Below are 24,694 nucleotides of genomic sequence, written 5' to 3'. Positions count from 1 at the left end.
TACAATATTTTTATGTATATTAGATGTTTCTTGTGTGTCTTGACCCATTTCTGCTCATCTTGTCTTTTAACTTTTCTTGTACTCCTTTGTTAAACTATTCCTTGTGTGGGACTTGGAGCTATCGGATCTCATTAATGGCTACTCTTTGGAAAAAGGCTGTAATATAGTCATCAGACACTTTGTCACATATGCAGCCCACTCATAGTTACAGTATTTACCAGGATGATGTAACTACAGGGATGAACTGTTACAATGCTCCGTTGAATTAGGACAACAACACACACACACACACACACTAAAAACCATGAGAATGCTTATCTACACCATGTTGCATGTCCACACCTAGTTCACAGTATTTGATAAAGTTATTTTAATTCTGGGTCCTGGCCAGATACTTACGCTCAATAGTTAAGATATACATGATACTACATGAAGATTGATACTCTGATACACTGCTTCTGTTTTTAAATACTTAAGTACCACAGATATGGATGTGTGTTTTCAGATGTGATATATGTTTGTGGCAGGTGTCTCGCTGTGGTATGATCTACATGGAGCCTCATATGCTGGGCTGGCGGCCTCTTATGCTGTCCTGGCTCAATACCCTGCCAACCACAGTTAATGCCACGCACAAAGACCTCATCACTGGCCTTTTCGACCGTGTAGTGCCAGCCTGCATACAGCTCATTCGAAAGGCCACCAAGGTAGTGAACCATTCTCAGGAAATACTATTTCCTGAGAATACTAATACTATACATCAGTGGTTTGCAAATCAATAATATGTTCTCTTTACTCAAAAGGGACATTTTCAGTCTACTTGAGGATTTTACTTTAGTTTCTCATTACAAGAATGTTCAAATAATACATTGATGTATGTGTATTCCTTCTTGCATGTTTTAGAAGCAAAGCTTAAGAATTTTCAGTTTCTTACAGCAGTGATTCTTTGTTGACTGGTTTCATCAACTATATTGTCTCTTTTTGCTTTATTTCAGGAGCTGTCCCCGACTTCTGACACCAATCTAGTCAAGTCCATAATGAATCTGATGGACTGCATGATGGATGAGTTTCATGATGAAGCAAAGATGAAGAGCATGAATGAAAAAGATGCTTGCTCCTGGTTGGAGGTTTCTATTACTACTAATGTGCTACTGATTAGTATGATAGTATTATTAACAACAGCAACATATTGAATGTGTAAACCCATAGGAGGCTGCACCATTATTGAGGTCAACAACCCTATGAGAAGGTTTCAGCCCAGTTTCCTTGAAACAGTCTTCATGTACAATATCCGCTTCCCGTTCTCAGAAGTCTCAGCACAGCTTAATTAATAGTTAAATATGTAATTGCATGATGCAACATATACCATTCTTCCATTCTTGCCAGATCAGTGAATATGATACAGTACAAAGAAACAAAAAAATACTGAACTGATGCCCACAACCTCCAAGACTGACTGATCCGTCGTTTCACATCTCCCTCTGACTGTATCCTTTGTCTGTGTCCTCTGCACTTGAACACAAAGACTACTATCTGACCATTCACTTATGTTCTGTGCCTGCAAAAAACAGTTGCAGTAAAACAAACAAAATGAACTAGCCAAACATTTTCATGCCACTGTGAATCAAGATAAACAATCTTTATCATTATATAATATAATAATATCATAAGAATACAATCTATGTCTGACAAAAAAAATTGGAACTGGCACTGTCAAGTTTTGTTTTGCTTTGCATTTATATTGTAAGCCTGTGGTTTTGCTCTTAAAGCAAGCATAAATAAATAGTGGGGGCAAACAAAAAGGCATACATTAAGGGAGAAACTGCACTTTATGGTTAGAATTATTGGTTTGCTAGGCTGAACTGTGCAAGAAAACAGGCAGACAGTGACAGAAAACAGCTCTACATCATGACAGAGACTGTCAAGGGCCAATACTGCAAGATATATTACAAATTTACAGGCAAAATCCTGATGCCTGACCCAACAGCAGCTTTAAAACTTTTAGGACAACATTCTTACAGACCAAGGAAACCAATTTGACCTAATTTTACAAAGGGTACTTTGTAGCTTGATTGAGTTATTATCATCTTAATTCACACTGCTTGTTATGAACTGAAAAAAAGAATGTAACATTAGCTTTGGCTCATGTGGTACATTGAAAACCTTTTTATTTTACCCAATAACACAGTATTTACAGTATACTCCAAAGAGCTTGTCTTTTCCCTTTTAAATGTACTGTTCTAATCAGGTCTGCCTCCACACAGGCTCACTAAGAATGGAAAAGTTTTAGCAGATGAGCCCTCTCTTCTGCCCCCTGCATGAGTTCCAATTGATTTTTTTGCCTCTGAATCATGTCTTTTGAAAGCACTGCTATTATCCCCCTGTGGCAGGCTGCACTGATGAATGTCTTTCAACCTTCTCTCCCATGATTCTTAGCCAGTCATTATCAAAGTGCTGAATTAATCAGCCTTTTAACAGCAGGAGCTATCATGAGGCTGCTAAGCCTCATTTCCAATTCCTACAGTATTCCTGCTGTTTTTTCCAACAAAGTCATCTCTTCTCTGTGGATTCTGGTATTTGTCTCATAAAATAATCTGTGCACTGGTTGAGACACTTAATTGCAAACTTTTGTCTGCACCATGAGGTCTTTGAGTGCAAACCCTGTCTATGGACAGGGATTCTTTATGTTTGACTTGTTAGACTTGTTACAGTGTAATGGTATCTATTAATACCTCCATTTCTAACTCAATTTACACAATCTTGAACATAATTTTTTTGTGGGTCATGGTCCACTGGTAAGTAAACTATAATGAAACATACAGTAAGGGACTACTCAAACCTAAATAAATGTAAATTTACTTCAGTAACAATTAAATGCTGCTTTAGCTTTAGCTTTAGCAAAACTTTTTCACAATTGCCTCCCTGGTCCAATTGGCACACATTATATACAAGTACAATTCAAGTGAATGGGAAGGTGTGTTCAAAATCACTTGAATGGAAAGGTGTATCCAGACTTTTGACTGATACTGTACACTGATTCATCTGATTTAGCAGCGAAAACACCATGACATTTTGTCCTTTCCTTTTTACACAGGGCATTTTTGTGTTCTGTCTGGTGTGGTCAGTGGGTGCCAGCTGTGATGATTCAGGCCGGCTCAAGTTTGATGCTGTGGTAAGGGAAGTACTAATGGGTCCTCTAAGTGAGGAGACCCAGGCCCGCCACGGCATTCTGGCCACTGCTGAGGCTCCAACTAAACAGCTAACAGTTCCCCTGCCAACTGAGGGAACAGTCTACCAGTATCACTTCATTAAAGAGGTAAGTTTGTTACTGATTTTTGTGCAACTTTGCTGTATATTTTTTGGTCTCAAAAATACATTGTGATATTTATAAAAATGTGAGGGAAATTTTATTTGTGGTTTCCATTATTCTGAGTTAAAAATTGGATAAAAAGTAAGTAGAAGTATTTCTCTCACACAGTGAAGAATGTAAATGGTTATAATATACAGTAATTTTGTTTACACCACCATTATCACATTAACTGACAAGGGATAGCCCCCTCTTCACTGAGCACTTGTGGACTGGATAAAGTGATATACCACTAAAACAGCTGGGGAAGAGGGATGGTTATTTTTTGTCTATGTGGCCTTTCTTCAGTGTCAGCTTAAATTGTGCTTCAGTCACATTCCTCTACCTGCCTTGAATTTGCTCTCAGTAAATTCAGTTTTTATCAGGGAGGATAGTGAGCAAAGAGATGTTTTCACAGTAAGGAAAAATACTTTCCAGTTACCTCATCAAAGTGGATATTGGAGATATTCTTCTTTAAAACCTGTTTTGAAAAAGGTGTTGACTACCACTATTACATACAAAAATAGATTAATGGCACATCTGAACCTTGAAACCGGCATTTTATTTGGTTTTTTTGCACCATGTTTCTGTATTTATCAATGTTATATTCTGCTGAGATAACTGTAAAAGGAAATTTTAATTAGCACAGGGCTGGTCAGAGTAATCTGTTTAGCAGTTGTTAACTTTTTCTTCTTCTTTTACAATGTGATTAGAGAAGAAGAGCTTATATGGATTTAACCAAGAAGTACACAATGAGTTTGTCTTTAGTATAAAAAGCTTTGGGATGGTTGATGACACGTTTTGGTTCTGAGCCATTTATTTTATATACATAAATTATTGATGATGTTGTAGACTATTGATATAAATCAATAATGTTATGGGAGCAAAGGCATTTGTGTGCTGCATTTTGTCAATACAGTATTCTCACCTACAGATATATACATTGCCTGCTGGTGTGATTTGGTTAAATGAGAGCGCAATGGCCTATTTCTCCTAACATTTAAAAAAACATTTCTCTTCAGGGCCCGGGCCGGTGGGAGCTGTGGACAGATGTGTTGAAGGCTGCTCCCCCCATTTGCAAAGACATGCAATTCAATGAGATCATTGTGCCCACTGAGAACACAGTACGCTACATGGCACTGATGGAACTCCTCGTCACCCACCAGAAGCCCACCATTTTTATCGGTCCCACTGGTACTGGCAAGAGTGTCTACATTACAGTGAGTAGTCTGCTAGGTATTATTTCAGTGGCATAATGTTTGGAAAGCACTAAGGTATTTTATGTTAAAAAGAAAGGAATATAAATATAAATATTATATTTACATTATTTCTGTCTCATCAAACTGCATTATGTACATCATTGAGCAATTTTTCCACAACCATTGTCTTGGGTGGAGGCACCCCAAATCAAATGGGTCCTCTTGCCCTCCCAATCTAAGAAAATCTAAGGAAAAAAAAGTTGCCGTTTTTGGAAATAGTAGCCCATTTTCTCCAGAGATCCCACTATACTGCCATTCAGAAAACCTGTTATGCTGCTTATTTGCTTGTTTAACCTGAACCAAACAAAGGTGGTATGTTTTTGCTCCATGTGTGATTTTAAGCCCCTTTTACACAGCTTGTTCAAGGTGAGAATGTTGTGCCTTTCCACCTCTCCATTATGTATAGAAAGGTCTGAACACGGAATGGGGGGTCATTGTTGTTCTGTCTTTAAGCAGTGGGGGTAGTCACAGAGTTGGATTGATATCTGTGTAGGAGAAGCCAGCAGGCCACTGATAGCGTGCTGCTGTTCTGGAATCAGAGGCATTACATGTAACACAACAGAGTTTTATACAGATGTTGATAAGGCTCTGTGACTACTTCTGCTGCCAGCATAATAGCGAAACAACAATGACCCCTATTCAATTGAACCTTTTATACAGAATGGCAAGGCGGAATAAAGGTGCACCATTCCCACCTTCAACAGGCTGTTTAAAAGATGTTACTGCTTGAAAATGGCCTTATACTATACTTATAAATTCAGCCTGGGCATATACACTGTGTATTAAAGCGAAATTATTTTGAATTATTATTTTGTGGATTTGGTCTTTTTTAGCTGTATTTTGCCTCTGTTTCTGTCTTGTCTCTGTGCTCCTGGGGAATTGGGGATTGGACTTGCATTTTTAATAGAAGAAATTATTATTATTGTATGTAGCAAAACACAGCCAATGCTACCAATAACATCATTCTGTAATATGAGTGGGCATTCAGTAGAGCCCCAGTCTCAGGAAACTGGAGAAAGTGCTTTCAACACACAAATCATCTGGAAGCAACACAGCTACAGGCACCAGGTGTGAAACAGCCACTTTGGAGAAATAATGAGTGTCTCTGAGCAGACCCTTGACTATTTATATCAGGGACTAATCCCCCTTTCTTCCCTTTCCTTCATTAGTCCATCCATTAGTGCACTCAGACTTAGGACCCTTGGGAGAATAGAGGTCATCTCAGTGGAGAGTCTGCCTTGTTCTCTACTTCTTGCCTTTCTGTGTGGGGGAGAAGCTTTGTCCCATGCCACAATCAACAGACCAAGGCTGAATCCCAAATCTAGCAGGAGTGATAAAGGAGCATCAGCAGTCAGAGCATAAGAATGACTGGCGCTGTCTGCACTAGTGCCATCAGACAAATGTACACAAGGTTCTGTCACCTACCCCAGAATACTCTGAAGTGAGACGGAGACAAGCTGTGCTGTTGGTTTATAATTTAGATAAGAGGATGATGGCGCACTTTGACGGTATCCTGTGATCACTCATATCACAAGTCCACTTCAATTATAGAACTCATTGCCCACATGATTTCACAAGCATGTGCGTGTGCACAGGGAAGCTGGAGAGTGTGCTCTGAACGCACACAGTATAAAAGCACCATGGAAATAGATCAGATCATAATTAAATGCATCAGATCACCTATGACTGTGTTCTCTGCTCTATGTTCTGTGTTCGTAGAGAAAGAAGGGACCATTTAATCAAAATGACCTTTTGTTAAAGCCTCTTTTAGCTTTTAGTAAAATGCCCTTTTGTAAACCGTCATGCAGAATCTAAAATTCTTTGATTTTACCCTTTTGACCTGCAGAACATTACTTTAGAACATGTCCTCAGAGGGCAAGTAATTTCTTACTTCATTTCATAGACATTTACAGGGATTAACTGAGATCCAGTTTGTATATAATGAGATGCATACATTCCCACATTTAGTTAGATTAAAAAGTTTATCACAACCATTTGCCAGAATAAAACTGGAAATTATCATTTTATATGTACTCTACCTGTATATGGTATCTCTTTCATGGTGATTCAGAGGAGAGTGAAAATACTCATTTTCAACCAAATGAGCATTTGTGTCTTTACAAATTCTAGTTTGTACCCTTATTAAATGTATTTTTTAATTAAGTCCATGACATTCCTAGACCTTAATAAGTCATTTCCAGTCAGTCAGTTAGTTCCAAATATTCCATAAAAAACATACACAAACTACATATATTTTACAAAGAGTGTAATTTGTAAACATGTAATTATTCCATTATTTTATACTCAGTACTTGTTTTCTACAAGTCACTTTTTCAGATAGTATCTTTTTGTTTTTGCATTGCGTCATGATTACATTATTGTGTTGCTTATGTATAGATACTCATTGTGACAATATGCAGCATATGATATATTTCCATACTATGAGATTTGATGATAATCCGTGCTCTTATTTCTTATTTCTCTTATTTCTTATCTCTTGACCAGGACTTCCTATTGAATCAGCTGCAGAAGGATGTGTACAGCCCCTTATTTATCAACTTTTCTGCCCAGACTACAGCCGCCCAGACCCAAAACATTATTTTGTCCAGGCTAGATAAGCGGCGCAAAGGAGTTTTTGGCCCTCCAGTAGGGAAGAAAATGGTACATCCTCTTATGTTCATTTGATGTTTTATGTTGTAATGATTTGTTTGTTTTTCAGTTTACACTTCTATCAATTAAGTGAGTTGTTAAAATGTTGCAGTTGTAGAGATCTGTATACCTTTTATGACAGCACTATTTTATTTTGAGATGAGTCTGTAAAAAGTGTACTGAACAAAAATGTAGTTTTAAATATCACATACTTTCTGGTATTATCTGTATTTATTCTTGTTCCAAGTATACTAATGTTATGTCTTCTCAGGTTGTATTTGTGGATGATGTGAACATGCCAGCCAGGGAGGTTTATGGTGCCCAACCCCCTGTGGAGCTGCTACGACAGTGGCTGGACCATTGGAACTGGTATGACATGAAGGACTGCTCCATGATCAACCTGGTGGATATCCAGATCATATGTGCTATGGGACCACCTGGTAAGTAGCAGCTGTACTGTTTCAAAGCCAAGATTGCTTGACAAATGGCATTTTTTTCTGTCTTTTCTCTGCTGCTCAACTGCTGTGGAGACAATGTCACAAACCACTACCTGCTGTTTTGTGGAGCTCCTCACTGCCTTAAGGTGCTTACAAATAACAAGTGTTTACCACTTCCACCTCCACTACAACTACCAGTGTAAGCACAAAGGCACGCCTGTCCACTGAGGCAGCTGGCAGTAACAGCTGCAAGAGAAAGAGGGTGGGTGCCACTCTCAGGTACTCACACAGCTCCAGTATTTGCTGCTGGTGCCTGTGCTGTTCTGATAGAAAAGACTAGAAACCACCAGTGTCCACGATGGAGACATAATACATGTATTCATAAGCACGTTAAACAAATTGTAAGTGAGCACCATAAAAAACTGGGTACTGAGTTAAAGTACCAGGGACACTCAGTTGAGCATCAGAATATTATAATTTATCTTCCTTTTTTTTCTTGTTCTGCTTGTTGATTAGGTGGAGGGCGAAACCCTGTCACACCTCGTTATCTGCGCCACTTCAACATGATTACCATTAATGATTTTGATGAGAAGACAATGTATACAATCTTCTCCAGGATCATAGACTGGCATTTCACCATACGGTAACCACACAGAATATGGAACTTACATGGTGCTTTTATTGAATTGACACAGACTGTGTGTATATGTGTAGGAATGTTCATAGCCAAACCTCTGTATTATCCATTGAGCTTCTCTGTAGCACAGAAGGTGCTGTCAGGTCTTTTTGAGCTACATGGTTAAATTTCAGTTTTCAGTATATGGCAGTTGACCCACCACTTTTCAACTATCAAGAGAGCATCCCACAACATTTAGTAGAAGAATGCAATGTAAATCACTACAAATTAAAGATCATTATGCAGCTAAGACTGCAAAATTCAACATAAAGTTAAAAGGATAAATGTTAGCCATTAAAAAATTATTCTGTAATTAGAAGATGAAAGGTTTTCCTACACTCTTCTTGCACTGCTACAGTGCTTGCCTCAGAGACTGCAAGTCCTAAAGCAATCAAAGCTGTTGGAAAGGTTTCAAATTTACCCAAGCACTCATGCAGACAGTAATATCACTTGCATTTTAACATTTTTGGTATTTTGGAATCACCTTTTTCATACTAAATGTTCTTTTTGACTTATATGTATGTGATGTGTATACACAAAGAATGAGAAATGTGTGTGTGTGTGTGTGTGTGTGTGTGTGTGTGTATGTATCTGTGTATGTATTTTCCTAACTAATGTGTAGGAAACAATCTTCACAGGATCTGAACAGTGAATCAATCATTTCATCTACAGGTTTGCTTTCCCCAAGTCATTTGCAGGGCTCACCTCTCAGATTGTTAATAGCACTATGTCAGTGTACCAAGAGGCCACCAAGAACCTGCTACCAACCCCCGCAAAGTCTCATTACCTGTTCAATCTTCGCGACGTCTCCCGAGTCATCCAGGGCATCTGCCTAACACGGCCAGAGACTGCAGATGAACCATCTGCCATCAAACGGCTTTGGGTGCATGAGGTAATGTTGTACACTACAGAAAAGCAGTAGAAAACACCTGAGACCTCCATAACTTGTAACACTTGCCTGTCTTACTTGTTGCACTTAAAAATAAATTCCTCAGCAACCTCCTGTGTTGATCTCACTGTATCTGTCTCTCTCCTTGTCTCCTCCACTCTTTCTTTGTCTTGTTGGTCCTCAGGTCCTGAGGGTATACTATGATCGACTGGTCCACGACACAGATCGGTCTTGGCTTGTAAGCCATTTACAGGTGGTGACTCAGAGTCACATGAAGGAAAACTTCCATCAGCTGTTCCAACATCTGGACCAGGACCATGATGGAAAGGTCACTGAGGATGACCTGCGCAGCCTTATGTTTTGTGACTTCCATGACCCTAAGGGTGAGGACCGCAACTACCGTGAGGTGCGCAATCTCAACCAGCTCCGACAAGTGGTGGAGTCCCACCTGGAGGAATACAACAACATCAGCAAGGCGCCTATGAATCTCGTACTCTTTCGTTTTGCCATTGAGCATGTTTGCCGCATTTCTCGCATCCTCAAGCAGCCAAGTGGACACGCTCTGCTGGTGGGTGTGGGCGGGAGTGGGCGTCAGTCACTCACCCGTTTGGCTGCCTACATGGCAGAGGCAGAGCTTTTCCAGGTGGAGATCTCAAAGACTTATGGAACCACTGAATGGCGTGATGATCTGAAGCTAATAATGAGGAAGTCCACACAGGGTGAAGCCCACGGCGTGTTCCTTTTCACAGACACACAAATCAAAATGGAGTCATTTCTGGAGGACATTGGTAACCTGCTCAACACTGGCGAGGTAAAAAGGGAGGGAGGGGACACAAAAAAAGCCATGATGGATCAAAAGATTAATTAATGTGCGTGGATAGACTGATGAATGATTTGAGGTATAGATAACTTTTACAAGCAGGTGGGAAGATCGGTCAGTGAATAAAGATTTGGATGAATGGTTAAAAAGAAGTAATTATGGATGGTGGACAGATGGATGTGTTTAGAGACTGAGAAATGGATGAATGCCTGATGAATATATGGTTAGACAAATGGATGTCAATAGATAGATTGTGATACAGAGAGGAATGGTTTAAAGAGGTTCTACTTTACAAAGTTAATACCCAAATGCAGACCATTCTGTTATCCTTTGGTTGTTTCCAGGTGCCTAACCTGTTTGCAGTTGATGAGAAGCAGGAAATCTGTGAGCGAATGCGTGTGCTGGACCGGCAGCGTGACCGTGACAAGCAGACAGACGGCAGTCCCTTGTCCCTTTTCAACATGTTTATCGAGCGCTGTCGCACACAACTGCATGTCGTGTTGGCCATGAGTCCCATCGGAGACGCTTTTAGGAACCGTTTGAGACGTTTCCCTGCCCTCATTAACTGCTGCACCATTAACTGGTTCCAGGTGTGTATGTATGTTGAATGAGTTTGGGGTGGTCGCACCACAAAAGGCTTCAGGTAATTAATGAAAAGACAGGGACATTATATTCTCCATGAGTGTTATTGCCTCATCATAGAGGGTGAATAGAATTGTAAGACAAAAAGCTGCATAATAATTTTTGTTGACATAACAAGAAAACCATAGCAAAGAGTAAAATACACTCTATGTATGGTGGCTATAAAGCTTATTCTCTTCCTTGCCAGACCTGGCCCGAGGATGCTCTGCAGGCAGTGGCTTGCCGCTTCCTGGAGGATGTTGAGATGACAGATGAGTCCAGAGAAGGCTGCATCAACATGTGCAAGAGCTTCCACACCTCAACTATTGAGCTGTCAGTCCGGTTTTTGTCTGAGTTGGAGCGCCATAATTATGTCACACCAACCTCATACCTGGAGCTCATTTCCACCTTTAAAGCCCTGCTGAAGACAAAAAGAGAGTAAGATCAAGATTTAGGATATACTGCATGTGTACATCTGTTATTTGATGTTTTTGTTACTTCAGATGGTACTTAAGATTTAAAAAAATCGGACTCTGGATCATATGTCTTGTAGTTATAAATGGCTTCAATAGGAAACAGGGCCAAAAAGATAAAAGATTGTTCTTATCTCTTCGTGTCCTCTGCCCAGTGAGGTGATGAAGCTGAAACGTCGTTATGAGGTAGGCCTTGAGAAACTAGAGTCAGCTGCAGACCAGGTGGCCACCATGCAAGTTGAGCTGGAGGCTCTACAGCCACAGCTGCTTGTGGCCAGCAAAGAGGTAGATGAAATGATGGTTGTGATCGAGCATGAATCTGTGGAGGTGGCTGAGACAGAGAAGGTGGTGAAAGTGGATGAGGCTGTGGCCAACGAGCAAGCTATGGCTGCCAAGGCGATCAAGGATGAGTGTGATGCTGACCTGGCTGAAGCCATGCCTATCCTGGAGTCAGCCCTGGCTGCCTTGAATACTCTCACAACTCAGGTAAAAGGAAAAATGCGTTTTTTAAAATGTAAGATAAAGCTCTTACATTTTGCTCAAAAGCCAGGTGTACTGGAATAGTGAAGAGGGGGATCTACTGATGTGGTTCTTTTTATCTACAGGATATCACAGTGGTGAAGTCCATGAAAAGCCCACCCACAGCTGTCAAACTGGTGATGGAGGCAATCTGCATTCTCAAAGGCATCAAGCCAGATCGTGTGCCAGACCCCTCAGGTTCTGGTAAAAAAGTGGAGGACTATTGGGGCCCAGCCAAAAAGCTTCTGGGAGACATGAGATTTCTGCAGAGCCTTCATGAGTATGACAAGGACAACATCTCACCAAATCTCATTGCTGTCATCCGTAATAAGTACATCACTAATCCAGACTTTGTACCAGAGAAGATTCGAACTGCTTCCACTGCAGCTGAGGGCATGTGTAAGTGGGTCTGTGCCATGGAAAAGTATGACAAGTAAGTAATGTTCTCCTCCTTCTGTGTATGAAAACTGATGTATATCTGCAATGCCTGGGATAGCTTTCATCTGTCTTAGTGATTAACATGAAGCTCGGTTACTGGTTACTGAATAATCATTTTCCTGGTGCTGGTGATTCATGTAACAAGCTAAATCCAAGATGCGAATAATGTCAAGGGAAACATTTACATCATTATTGTTCTGACAATCTTAAAATACTACCATAATTTATAGAAGCTTAAGTCCATGTTTTGTCTGACAAAATTTCAGAATCAGATACATTTTATGATATTATACTTAATTTGTATAGATGAAAAAAGATTTAGGGCACCTTCTGTGCCAAACAGTGTTTTGAAATTTTTGTTCTTTTCACCCCTGGTTCACGCATCTATGAAATCCAACCAATTCAAGAATGCTTCATGTGTTCTTCAGGGTGGCCAAGGTGGTGGCTCCAAAGAAGGAGAAGCTAGCACAGGCAGAGGGGGAGCTGAAGGTGGCTATGGAGAGCCTGCAGAAAAAGCAGGCTGCTCTTAAAGAAGTCCAGGATAAACTCGCAAAGCTTCAGGAAACTTTGGATGCTAATAAAAACAAGAAGGCTGACTTGGAGAATCAGGTTTATGCTTTTTCTATGTGTGTGTGATTGTAGACAGTTGTCAATTTAGTTAAATATTTTGCAGAAGTTTATGCTAACAACAGTTTTCTTGAGATAGTAGTTCTACTTTAAAGTTAAAAGAGTTAAAAGTTGTTGCAGTGTCAGATAAAAGCCTGAGAACAGCCAGGCAAAGATAATTGACTCATAACCCATGGACTCCACCAAACAGCCAGTTTAAGTCAACGGTTACAGAATTACACAAACTTGCTGTGATTACCATGACAGTCATTCATTTCCTAAACCTAGGTCAGACCACAACAGCGCATTATTGCATTCCTCTTTTGATTATACCTCACAGGTGGATCTGTGCAGTAAGAAGCTTGAGCGAGCGGAGCAGCTGATTGGAGGCCTGGGTGGAGAGAAAACGCGCTGGAGTGAAATGGCCTCCGATCTTGGGAACCTCTATAATAACCTGACGGGGGACATCCTCATCTCAGCAGGCGTAGTAGCTTACCTGGGAGCCTTCACTTCCAGCTACAGACAAGTAAGATAGTGGACCAGATACTACATATTTAGGAAGATGAGTTAAGTCTCTGTAACATGTTCTGAAGCAGAGCTGCTACATTGGGAGTTTTCATTAATTTTGAGGCACTTCTACCAGAACAGTTTTAGGCCAAGGAAATCCAAAGGGCTTGAGAGCAGTTGAGAGCAGGTGAAAAATAAATACTGTGGGGCTACCAAGGCACATTGCTTTCTCTTCTTTCTTAGCCTCACAGATTTCCAAGACCAAGCCAGTATTTAAAGGTCATCTTTTATACTGTGTGACATACAGGGCCATTGTGATGCGGCAAAACACTAAGGAGGAGAATGAATTTGTTATTTTTATCATATAAGTGCATACTTGTGTTTGTGACTGGAGGTATGTGTGATTAGCTGCGTATGCTTGTATGTACATATATTGTGACCAGCATAATTATTCACTTGCATATGCTCTTATTTGTTTACAGGTTAGTGTGTTGTGTGTTTGTTTCTGTGCATGCAGTAAAGTGAAAATAAAGTAATTAACAGTAAGTGTGCTCCTCTACAGAATCAGACAGAGGAGTGGATGAATCTTTGTAAGAGGAAAGAGATCCCATGCTCCCCCAACATGTCTCTGATGAACTCGCTGGGCAATCCAGTAAAGATTCGTGCATGGACCATCGCTGGCCTACCATCAGACAGCTTCTCCATAGACAACGGTATCATAATCTCGTGAGTATTGAAGACAAACTTTTCGTTGACATGAAAAAGGTACCAGTATTTTCTTAGCACTTAGTAATTTATTATTAAGTGTTTATTGCACAAACAATCAATATCTCAGGCAACTTTTCTGCTGTTCTTGAACATAAAGCATCTGCCAACAGCCAGTCTTGATACAGATATATATTCCTATGCAATAAAGCTGTACCATGCAGTGCATAAAAAAAATTACTTGAATTGCAAAAAGAATTAGACAGTATCTCAAAATCATAAAATGATGAGCACTAACAGAAAACTGAAGCTCAAATGTATTTTTCACAAAAGCAGCTTTTTGGGGGTGTGGTACACCTGTAAATTGTTCCTAAATATAAGCAAAGGGATCAATGTTGTTTTTTTTTAAACCCGAAAGGCCTCTTCTTACTATGATTGAATGAATCAATGAATATCTTCATTGAAACTGCTAGATACTATTTATTTCTCACACCACTTCACTTTCCACTCACTCACTGTGCATATGGGATAAGTTCCAATGTTTTAATGGGGTGCAAAGCAGTGTTTTTGATAGCTGAGAGACCTGAATCACAATGGGTTTCTGGTAACAAAGGATCAGCAATAGACTGCCCATCGTGTGTACCCTAAAAAAAAGGAGACTGTGACAGAACTTTGTAACCTATTGTAGAATTGCCCATGTGACATTGTCTGATTCAACGTTAAGGTGCAGAAAAAAAACATTACAAAACATCTGCTTGTTTGTGTAAATGAAGCAGCAACATTGCTTTTTAATCACAATACTGTAGCCCCTGGTGTGCTATCCAACTGTGAGCTGTCTAACTGTGCTGAGAGTGAATGTTCACCCCTAAGCTGCTCTCTACATCTCAATTCTTGTCTCTGAACATCCCCCCTATTGTTGTGATGGTACACATTTGAGAGTTACAGGATCTTTCACTCTGACAAGACTGCACCGTTTGATCATGCACTGCTCTGTGTGTGTGTGTGTGTGTGTGTGTGTGTGTGTGTGTGTGTGTGTGTGTGTGTGTGTGTGTGTGTGTGTGTGTGTGTGTGTGTGTGTGTGTGTGTGTGTAGTAATGCCAGGCGGTGGCCTCTGATGATCGATCCCCAGGGCCAGGCCAACAAGTGGGTGAAAAACATGGAGAAGGCCAACAGCCTGCATATTATTAAACTGAGTGATGCTGACTTTGTACGCACTCTGGAGAATTGCATCCAGTTTGGCACACCCGGTGAGTAGAAGTATTTCTCTGGTATGATGTCTCTGCTGTTGCTGCCTACTGTTGTGCGCATGGGCTTCATTCACATTATTGCAGTTCCTCTTACCACCTGCTGAGGTCTATCTTTACCACAAAGTCCAGCTACTGCTGTGCACAGAATGTTTTTCTCCATTGTTCTCAGTTCTGCAGTGGAAGAATTCATATAAGGAATATTTCTGAGTGAGGTGTCTTCCCTGTCCACTATGGGGACATGTGCTAGCTGACATGACCATTTTTGTTTGTTTTTGTTTTGTTTTGTTTTCCAGTGTTTGTGTGTCTTAAATGATTTGTCTTTAACCTTAAATTGCAACAGCTTTGCTTCACTCTCCAGTGCTACCGTGTGGCTGTGACCTTGGTTCATAAACTGATTTCAGAACAAACCCCACTATCTTTTTACAAAAGCACACAACATAACAACAAACCCTGGAAAAACATTTTGTGCTTTTGTCTTCTCATAGGATTTTGAGAGGCTATGAAAGGGAACAGCAAGACAAGAATTAGAATTAGAAGCAGAGACAGCTATACAGCCATTAAAAAGACATCTAAATAATGACCTGACTCAGCCAGCCGTTGGGTCTTTGCTTACTGGCAGACTACAAGGCTAACAGTTCAGAGAGTAGCTTGTCCTTGGAGGGTGCAAAACAGTCCCCAGAGGGCACAGTTCCACCCTCCATAGCCTGTTTATTTCACAGTTTTACAGTTTCTTGATGTTTGTATTGTAGCCTATAATCCCGATTATGTGCCAGGATTCTTTCTTTCATAATGATTGAGCTAATGTTTCCCTACCAAATCTCTAGGCATATGTTTATTAAACAGTACAAAATACTGTTTACAAAGTACTGTTTAATCTGCTGAAAATATTAGCAGTGTTGATGTGATGTACCAAGACAAAATGATCCTTCAAAGCAATTCAGAGAGGGTTGCCTGATATGGTTGAAGGTGGTTCAGCAGTTGTCACTGCCTCTAAATGCTGTATGAAAATGAGACATAATTTCATATATGTTATAGAAGAGCCAATGTTCTTAACATGAGGACAGCATTATCACACTTAAGGAGAGATCACATCAAAAATGATGTCATGGAAAGAAGGCATTTCTAACTAGTAATGTTGACTTGCTTCACTGATTTCTTGGTATCGCATGTGTATGCAAATGTTCATGGAGCTACTTGGGCTGGAGTGTTGAGTGCTAGTCATGATCAAGGATGGTGAAGATTATGCTTTTGTTAGTCTTGTATATTGTGGCAATGTATTGCACATTATTTACAGTCCAGATTGATTTCATTTGGACAGTTATACATTTATTGTTGTTCAGATTCTGAGCTTCAGCACATTCAATTTGGGCAGATAAAAATGAAGTCAAACAAAATCATCATTTTTAATATTTTTTGGTAAATCCAGTCAGTATTTGGTCAACAGACATCAGCAGAAGCTTTGTATCTTCCCTGGTGATGTTCCCCCAGAGCTTGACTGCAGCTCCATCAGCTCTTGCTTGTTCTGGAGTCTCTCTGCCTTTAGTCTGAGCTTCAACAGGTTGAATCCAGCTCAGTCAGACTGAGATCAGATGATTGACTCAGTCACTCAAGGATATTCCACCTCTTCACCCTGAGATGGTGCCTTGGCTGTATGTTTAGAATTGTTGTCTTGCTGAATGATGAAATGTTTTCCAATGAGTTTTGATGCATTTGGCTGAATCTGAGCACAGAATGCTTCTGTGTACCTTGCTTCTGTCAGCAGTGAAATCATCAATAAATGCCTATTTGTCTGTTCCATTGGAGCCATATATGCCCCTGTCATAAAAGGACCAGCCCTATGTTTCACAGATAATGTTGTGGCTTTCAGTCATAAGTAGTACTGTTCTTTTTTTTCTCCACTCTTTGTTCCTTCCATCATTTTGATAGAGGTTGATTTCTCTTTCATGAGTCCATAGAACTTGTATGTGTGTGTGTGTGTGTGTGTGTGTGTGTGTGTGTGTGTGTGTGTGTGTGTGTGTGTGTGTGTGTGTGTGTGTGTGTGTGTGTGTGTGTTAGAAGAGTTGAGAGTATAGTACAGTAAAAGTTTGATCACCTTTTTTTAACTTTGACAGAGGAACAGCTAAAAGACTGCAAAGCTAAGAGTTGAAAGTTGTGGGAAACATTCCAGCTCTACCCTCTTTATCTTGTCTGGCAGCAAAATATTTGTGCGAGGGCTCAGCTGTTAAGGCAGCAGAGTTGGTCAACAGTAGACAACTGTGGTGAATTTGACAGCTCCCAGGTGGGGTTGTTTGTAAATGTATCAGTATAAAGGTCTCTCCTGAAAATAGTCAGCCTCCTGTGGTTAGAAAATATTGATAAACATTTTGTTTCAGTGCTGCTGGAGAATGTCGGTGAGGAGCTGGACCCTATCCTGGAGCCTCTGCTGCTGAGACAGACTTTTAAACAGGGTGGTGCCATGTGTATCCGCTTGGGAGACTCTACCATTGAATACGCTCCCGACTTTCGCTTCTACATCACCACCAAGCTACGCAACCCCCACTACCTGCCTGAGACCGCCGTCAAGGTAGTCTAGAGGGACACTGCCTTAGGCACTGTTGTATTTTTTGTATCCCAGTACACTTTCACACATTTCACATTGTAGAAACACATTTTGTTATTATCATGGAAAACGCAGTCATTGTAATACTTAATCACTTTACGGGAAGCAACTCTGCTGTGCATATTGAAGTCAATATTTTTTTAGAAAAGCCAAATCATGTTAATCAGAGCAATGTGGATTCGCAGCAGTTTCATGTGTGTTTTGTACCACAGTGTAATGGCCTGCCACTTATTCCACTGGTCAGCTTACTACAGTCTGACAAGTAAGAAGGGGCATCAGCCGTGTCAGTATTGTAATAACCTGCACACCAATGCTAAAGCGCCTTTAGTTGAATTTTATTTTATTAATGCCACAATGTTAGGACACATAGATATACACCTGTGTGCAAGGGATCTGATACCCCCAACCCTTCTAGTTATGACAGTCAGTGTAGTCAGAGTATTCCCTGACAGTAGCCACACATACCATGGTAGTTTTTAGCAGTTGTCTGTGTGGTTGTAATGAGCCGGGAGCAATCCTCCATGCCTCCTATACCCACAACCTCCACACAGATGGAGCAGGTGCCCTTTTAATCCCACCACAACTAAGGATAGATGTACTGTATCTTCCACAACAGTGCTGCTGCCAACACTGACGGGAGTAATAAAACACAGACTCTCACAGCGACCATACAGACATATACTTACTCTGCCTTTAAAATATTACATTTTTAAGCACACCTTGTAGTAACAAGCAGCCTAGGTTACTGTGCTATCTCAAGTGATTGTCACACATTACATTGTTATTGAAGTGTCGGGGCACTGTATTTTCTCTTTGCACCACACAACCTGAAATATGTAGATTGTTCCAGGCCATTTTGACAAAGGAGAGTTTTGGTCTAGGTTGGTCAGTCACACTGTGTCACTCTCACAGTTTGGGCTGTGTTGTGTTAATTTGAAAGTTAAACTTGAAAATTATGTAAACCTTTATTCCAAAACAAACCTTAGTTCTGCCGTTAGATGAGTGATACTCGTTAGGTCTTACTTATTGCATCATACCACTCAAATGTTAGCACATTTTTACCCTAGCAATACAGTGAATCATTATTCACTGATGCCACCTCCCCAGTGGAACAGAGTCTCCCAAAAAAGTATTCCAAGGAAAGGAGCATTAAAGGAAATTGCATTTCAGAGAGGCAAGGGGTTGGAAAGCATTACCGAAGATCACATTTCAAGCATCTATTTGCAGGGCCCCGCTCTTTATGGGCTGCTATTAGATAGATTCCACTCATTTTTCACAACTGGCTCAATCTTTTTTTTTCTCTTTTTATTTAAGCCTTTTTTTGCCTACAGTACAGTACAGTATGGGGCTTCCATTATTCCCACTAAAAGCACTACTTTCAAATACAAGAGGCAAGCATCTAGGAAACTAGCCCTTATGAAGCTCAAGGGACGAAAAGGAGCCAAGGAGGGTGTATGTGTGAAAAGGACGAATGGGAGATTTATGTGGGCTCTGAGTCTTTACCATCAGCTCAGTAGGTCCGCAGCATCAATAGAAATAGAATTAGGCCCCGGAGAAGTGCACTCGTTTATTAGGGCAGAGAGTAGATAGCAGATATAGGCTTTTAACCTCTGGGTAAGTGCAAAGCAGGATGAGTAAGGCTGTGGTAAAAGACACTCCTTCACTTCAAGCTGTAACACCTTTTTACAGAAAAGAAAAAAGGTAAAAGCATCCTACCTGTACTTTCCCAAGACTGGAGTGGATATTAGAATTGATTAGGTACGTGATTAGTGGGGAGAACAGCACTGGGGCAAGGTAATCAACACTGCACTGTAAATGTCTGAAAGCAAGGATGGGTTTACACAACCTCACCCCCAAATACACACAAACACACATTTGTGCCTGTCTATGCCTGTAAACTCTATTCATTTCTTCCTCTGTGCTGTAGGTGACCCTTCTGAACTTTATGATCACCCCGGAGGGCATTCAGGACCAGCTGCTGGGCATTGTGGTGGCCCGGGATAGGCCCAACCTGGAGGAAGAGAAACAGGCTCTCATCCTGCAGGGAGCAGAGAACAAAAGGTACAGCAGCTCACACCAAACCCAAATCAAATTTTAACAAATAAAATAAAAATTCTTTGTCAAAGTGCAAACTGCATACTTGTTACATTTGCCCTTGTATTTTATTTCAGACAATTGAAGGAGATTGAGGACAAAATCTTACAGGTGCTTTCCTCTTCTGAGGGCAACATCCTGGAAGACGAGACGGCCGTCAAGATCCTCTCCTGCTCCAAGGTGCTAGCCAATGAAATCACAGAGAAGCAGGCTGTGGCTGAGGTGACAGAGCGGAAGATTGATGAGACCCGTATGGGCTACACACCAATTGCCGTGCATTCAGCCATCTTGTTCTTCTCCATTGCTGACCTGGCTAACATTGAGCCCATGTACCAATACTCCCTCACCTGGTTTATTAACCTCTTCATCAGCTCCATCGACAGCTCAGAGAAGAGTGACGACTTGGAGAAGAGGTAAGCAGGCCTGACAAATGCTGTGGCCAAATACCAGTTCCTACAAGTCACTTAAGCTGATTATCGAACCATAGAGGTTTCTCTCCTCTTGTAAACTGTTAAGAATATTTTGAATGTAACACTAGTAATAGCTCATGATTTTGGATGAGTTTATGAATTATGTTTGATTTGGAACAAGATTATTAAAATGCCACCATATGCATCTTCTTCAGGTTACAGATCCTGGAAAACCACTTTACCTACACACTATATGTCAATGTGTGTCGCTCACTGTTTGAGAAGGATAAGCTGCTCTTTTCCTTCTGCCTCACTGTCAACCTGCTCATGCACAACAAGCTGGTAGGAATATACACACCCTCCACACACATATAAACATTTTCAATGCTTTTCTTAAAAGAATGTTTAAGTTATTTGGTAACACATTCAATATGGCTATTTGATTGGTTTATTAGTAAGTGATTATCTGATCAAAAAAAGCTGAGGGGACTAATTTTTTGGAGTCAGCCCTCTGTGTGATTGCTTTAGATTATCTGTATTTTGCATTTTCAATTTGCATAAGGTCGTTACCCGAGATAATCCCCAGGATGGTGAACTTTTAAATCACTTACAGTGGAGAATCCTCTGCTGCTGTAACTCTTTAACAGTAATTAATGTTGCAGGTGGATGAGGGGGAGTGGCGCTTCCTTCTGACAGGTGGTGTGGGCCTGGACAACCCCCACTCAAACCCCTGCACCTGGCTCCCCAAGAAGTCTTGGGATGAGATTTGCCGCCTGGATGAGATGGAGTGTTTCAAAGGTCTGCGGCGCGACATGGCTCGCCTCAGGGATGAGTGGAAGAAGGTCTACGACAGCCCAGTGAGTGTCATTAAGCCGACTGGTGGTCTGGGTGGGGCTCTGTCCGTGGATGTTGAATATAATTCTGTGTTGGTAACATTAGGTGCGTTTTGTCCCGTCTCTCTTTGAAAAGATTCGTAAGGTTGAATACCTGATAAGACACCAGTTAATCTTGGTTAATTCTGATATATTTGAAAATCAGCATGTACAGGCACCAATTACATCAAAATACCCAAGACAACTGGAGAGAGAAGAAAACCTGTAAATCCATTTAATCAATACGCACCCTAATAGTGCTGGCATGGCTGGGGTCTGCAAATCTGTAAACATGTTGACTTTCTGCTGAAGATGTGGTTGTGTTTAGCAGTTTAGCAGGTAAGCAGTCTTGAAAGTAGGTCACATTTAGCACTGACAACAACATTTGAATTCTGGATGTTTCGCAGGAACAAAGTCCATAAATCAAAAAGGTGAAGATTAAAGACTAAAGGTTTTTACCCAAGATTTTGCCAATATACACTGTATGTGAACAATAATGCAAACAGTCTTCGGCAGAACTGTTCAGCACCAGCTTGAGCAGTCATTTTCTTGTGAAGAGCAAACCTCGCATCAATACCACTTGGGGTGTTGTGTACTGCTTTGATTTAATAGGCTCAAAGATCAAATTATTCAAAATGTAACACTTTTTGCAGCTGACCTTTCAAAGTGCACCAAATCAGATTATGGATGACCAAGTCGGTGAAATATGGAGAAAACATCTCTGACTTTCCACAAATATAGTATTAGTCTCATTTAAAAATAACGGTGCATTGTTTTTTCCTCTCCTCTTCTTCCTTTGAAAGTTGTGTAAAAGACAAAAAAAAGCAAACAAAATCAGATTTCTCCTCCCTATGAAAGAGAGGGCTTTGGTGGACTGTGGAAGAGAGAGGAAGTAAGGTATGATAGAGGGAAAGAAGTTATTTAAACTTACAGGCAAACCTCAGGAAAACTGTTAACGTGTGGAGTGGGATGAAAAAGGAAACAAAGCTAGAGTGAATAGGTTGCACCAACAAGCCAGCCTCACCCACCCTGCAGCTCAACAGGATTCCACAACACTCTTACATCCCCCAACACAACAACAGTGTGACAGAGCTCACCCTTATCTTGCCCCATACATCAGGGAGCACCTGCTACTGCTACCTCCATATCAGATGTGTTGAGATATGAATGTAACACATTTTCATTATTAATATCTGCCAAACAGGTTTTGCATTTGTTCATTTTTTAGAAAATGGTCATTGTGTGACAAATTATTTTATTAGCTTGTCAATTACAATCTTACAGTCCTTAAAATTCACAGTCTATTAATTTTTTACAGTGTCTTGTAACTATTTACTGATTGATTAGATGATGCAGATTCCCCAAAGACCTTGTTAAAGCTTTGGCCTATTATTGTATTATTATTAATTCATATCAAATGAATGAGTTAAATTATTTTTAATGTGGAGTAGAAAAAGTGCACAGTGAAGAAAAAGAAGATGGAGAGAAACATAATTTGCCTGTCAGGTACAGGTGATGCACATATGTGCTCCCTCCATCTCTGAAATATAAAGAATCTGAAATTGAAGTTTTATCTAATTAAATCTATTCTGTTCCTGTTGTGTTAGCCACCTCTATGCAATCTAGATGCAAGAACAGCTGTTTAATCAATGTGTGGTGCACACATGCTTGTGTCTTTGCTGTCATACACACATACACACAAAGACACACACACACAGGCACCATCTTTGATTTATAATCAACAGAATCAGCCATAACGCTTCTATCTAATTAAATCTAGTTTGTTCCAGTTGTAGAATTCACATTTATTCAATCTTGATGTAACAACAGCTGTTCAATCAAGCACACAGGCACTCCGACTCACACACGCTAACACACCCCTGTACACACGGAGAATCCCCAGGAGATCCTAAATAGGTGTATCTGTCTCAAAGCACCTGCCAACACACATAGCCAGAAGTCTCCCGACAAACAGCCTGAGGGAAATAATTCCAAAGTTTCCTGCTACCATTGCTCACTTCTTCTGTTAATCAAACATATTGCTCTGACCCAGTGCCCGATGGTTTTTCTGTTTCCCCACCTCTTTTTCTTTTCACTTTTTTCTTTTCCCCAGTCTGTCCCTTTTCATACATATTTATCTTTCTCCCCGCATTACTCTCCTTCCCATTCACATTACAGATTACGCCTCTTTTTGCTTAATTAAATAGCTTAATCTTGCAACAGCTCAATACTGTGCAACGCCACCCCAAACCCCCCCTCAAAAGTTGACAAAAGGGCCTTTAGCTACATGTTTCTTGAAGGTAACATGATGAGGGGCATGATTCCTTTACTGATGAATAAAAATGACTGAATTTCCTCAGTCTAACCCGCATTAAAAGATGTAATTTGTTCATCTCTGTGACTTCACAGGTTCTCCTCTGATTTGCTTGATTATATTCTACGCCAATCACTAGAGTATTTTATTAGACTTTATGTTTATGAAACAGATAATGGTGGAAGATAGGTGATGAGATATCTGCAGTATATCTTCTTCCTAGAAAAGGTCATTTTAAAGTGAGTCATGCTAATATTTAGAAGCAAATGCACTGTGCTCCAGTGTGGAGTCTGAAGTAATTTCTATTTACCTACAGTGTAATTTCAGTCTGGGTTGTGCTGTGTGCATTTGCAGAATCCCCATCAGACTCCCTTCCCTGATGAGTGGCAGGAGAAGCTGAGCCATTTTCAGAAGATGCTGGTCATTCGTTGTCTCAGACCAGACAAGGTCAGTTCATATGGTGTTTTTTGGATTGTATAACGTTCTTTGGTTACTGAGTTGTGAATCCATTTCCTTAAACAAACAATTCTAAATACTTTGGGAACTGTTTCACACAATAAACACATTCCTTTAATTTGTCCTCCAGATTATTCCCATGGTACAGGAGTTTGTTTCCAACAGTTTGGGTCGTCCTTTCATTGAAGCACCACCCTTCAACCTGAGTGAGGCCTTTGTTGATAGCCACTGCTGTGCCCCCCTCATCTTCATCCTCTCCCCTGGCTCAGACCCCATGGCTGCATTGCTGAAGTTTGGAGATGAAAAGGTACAGAGACATCTGGGAAATTCAGCGGCTTTGAAGCCTGCTGTGTGTACAAACTCAAAATGAAAGGAGAAATTGAATCCTCCAGATTTGCCAGGCTCCCACACAAGCACTGAAAATTATTTTGACTCCTTCCAGGGTAAAAAGCAGCTACATGAGTGAATGTGTGCATGTGCACAACTGTTCTTATCCCTTAGGGCTTTACTGGTAACAAGCTGACCTCCCTCTCCCTGGGCCAAGGCCAGGGTCCTATTGCTATGCGCATGATTGAGACAGGCATTAAAGAGGGCACCTGGGTGGTTCTGCAGAACTGCCACTTGGCCACTTCATGGATGTCAACGCTGGAGAGGGTCTGTGAGGTCAGAACACACACATGTTTTCTATACACAGACTGTACATTCAATGGTTAAAAGGCTAATACATTACTTCCAGTAGGTTCATTTATTTACTTGGTCT

General features: G+C 40.6%; 1 protein-coding gene across 2 annotated transcripts in view; it reads left to right on the top strand.

Moving 5' to 3' along the window:
• dnah7 (dynein, axonemal, heavy chain 7) overlaps positions 1-24,694 on the top strand; it is a 72,276-nt gene that overhangs the window by 34,120 nt on the left and 13,462 nt on the right. For both annotated transcript variants that reach the window (XM_071487381.1, XM_071487305.1), the window contains exons 33-57: positions 528-704; positions 993-1,124; positions 3,092-3,313; positions 4,366-4,563; positions 7,108-7,263; positions 7,523-7,691; positions 8,205-8,331; positions 9,037-9,256; positions 9,438-10,064; positions 10,418-10,663; positions 10,903-11,132; positions 11,323-11,653; positions 11,773-12,119; positions 12,553-12,733; positions 13,071-13,256; positions 13,800-13,963; positions 15,035-15,189; positions 17,562-17,752; positions 19,716-19,849; positions 19,960-20,295; positions 20,508-20,634; positions 20,955-21,149; positions 23,833-23,925; positions 24,065-24,241; positions 24,436-24,597. In XM_071487381.1, the coding sequence (XP_071343482.1) occupies positions 528-704; positions 993-1,124; positions 3,092-3,313; positions 4,366-4,563; positions 7,108-7,263; positions 7,523-7,691; positions 8,205-8,331; positions 9,037-9,256; positions 9,438-10,064; positions 10,418-10,663; positions 10,903-11,132; positions 11,323-11,653; positions 11,773-12,119; positions 12,553-12,733; positions 13,071-13,256; positions 13,800-13,963; positions 15,035-15,189; positions 17,562-17,752; positions 19,716-19,849; positions 19,960-20,295; positions 20,508-20,634; positions 20,955-21,149; positions 23,833-23,925; positions 24,065-24,241; positions 24,436-24,597 (5,283 nt within the window). The remainder of the gene's footprint in view (positions 1-527; positions 705-992; positions 1,125-3,091; positions 3,314-4,365; positions 4,564-7,107; positions 7,264-7,522; positions 7,692-8,204; positions 8,332-9,036; positions 9,257-9,437; positions 10,065-10,417; positions 10,664-10,902; positions 11,133-11,322; positions 11,654-11,772; positions 12,120-12,552; positions 12,734-13,070; positions 13,257-13,799; positions 13,964-15,034; positions 15,190-17,561; positions 17,753-19,715; positions 19,850-19,959; positions 20,296-20,507; positions 20,635-20,954; positions 21,150-23,832; positions 23,926-24,064; positions 24,242-24,435; positions 24,598-24,694) is intronic.

Source organism: Trachinotus anak, unplaced genomic scaffold (assembly GCF_046630095.1).
Source record: "Trachinotus anak isolate AG129_WGS33_773 ecotype Australia unplaced genomic scaffold, CSIRO_AGI_Tana_v1 ptg000001l, whole genome shotgun sequence".
In the NCBI taxonomy this organism is placed as follows: Eukaryota; Metazoa; Chordata; class Actinopteri; order Carangiformes; family Carangidae; genus Trachinotus; species Trachinotus anak.
The sequence above is the reverse complement of the archived record's forward strand: the minus strand, read 5'-3'. Positions and strand labels throughout refer to the sequence as shown.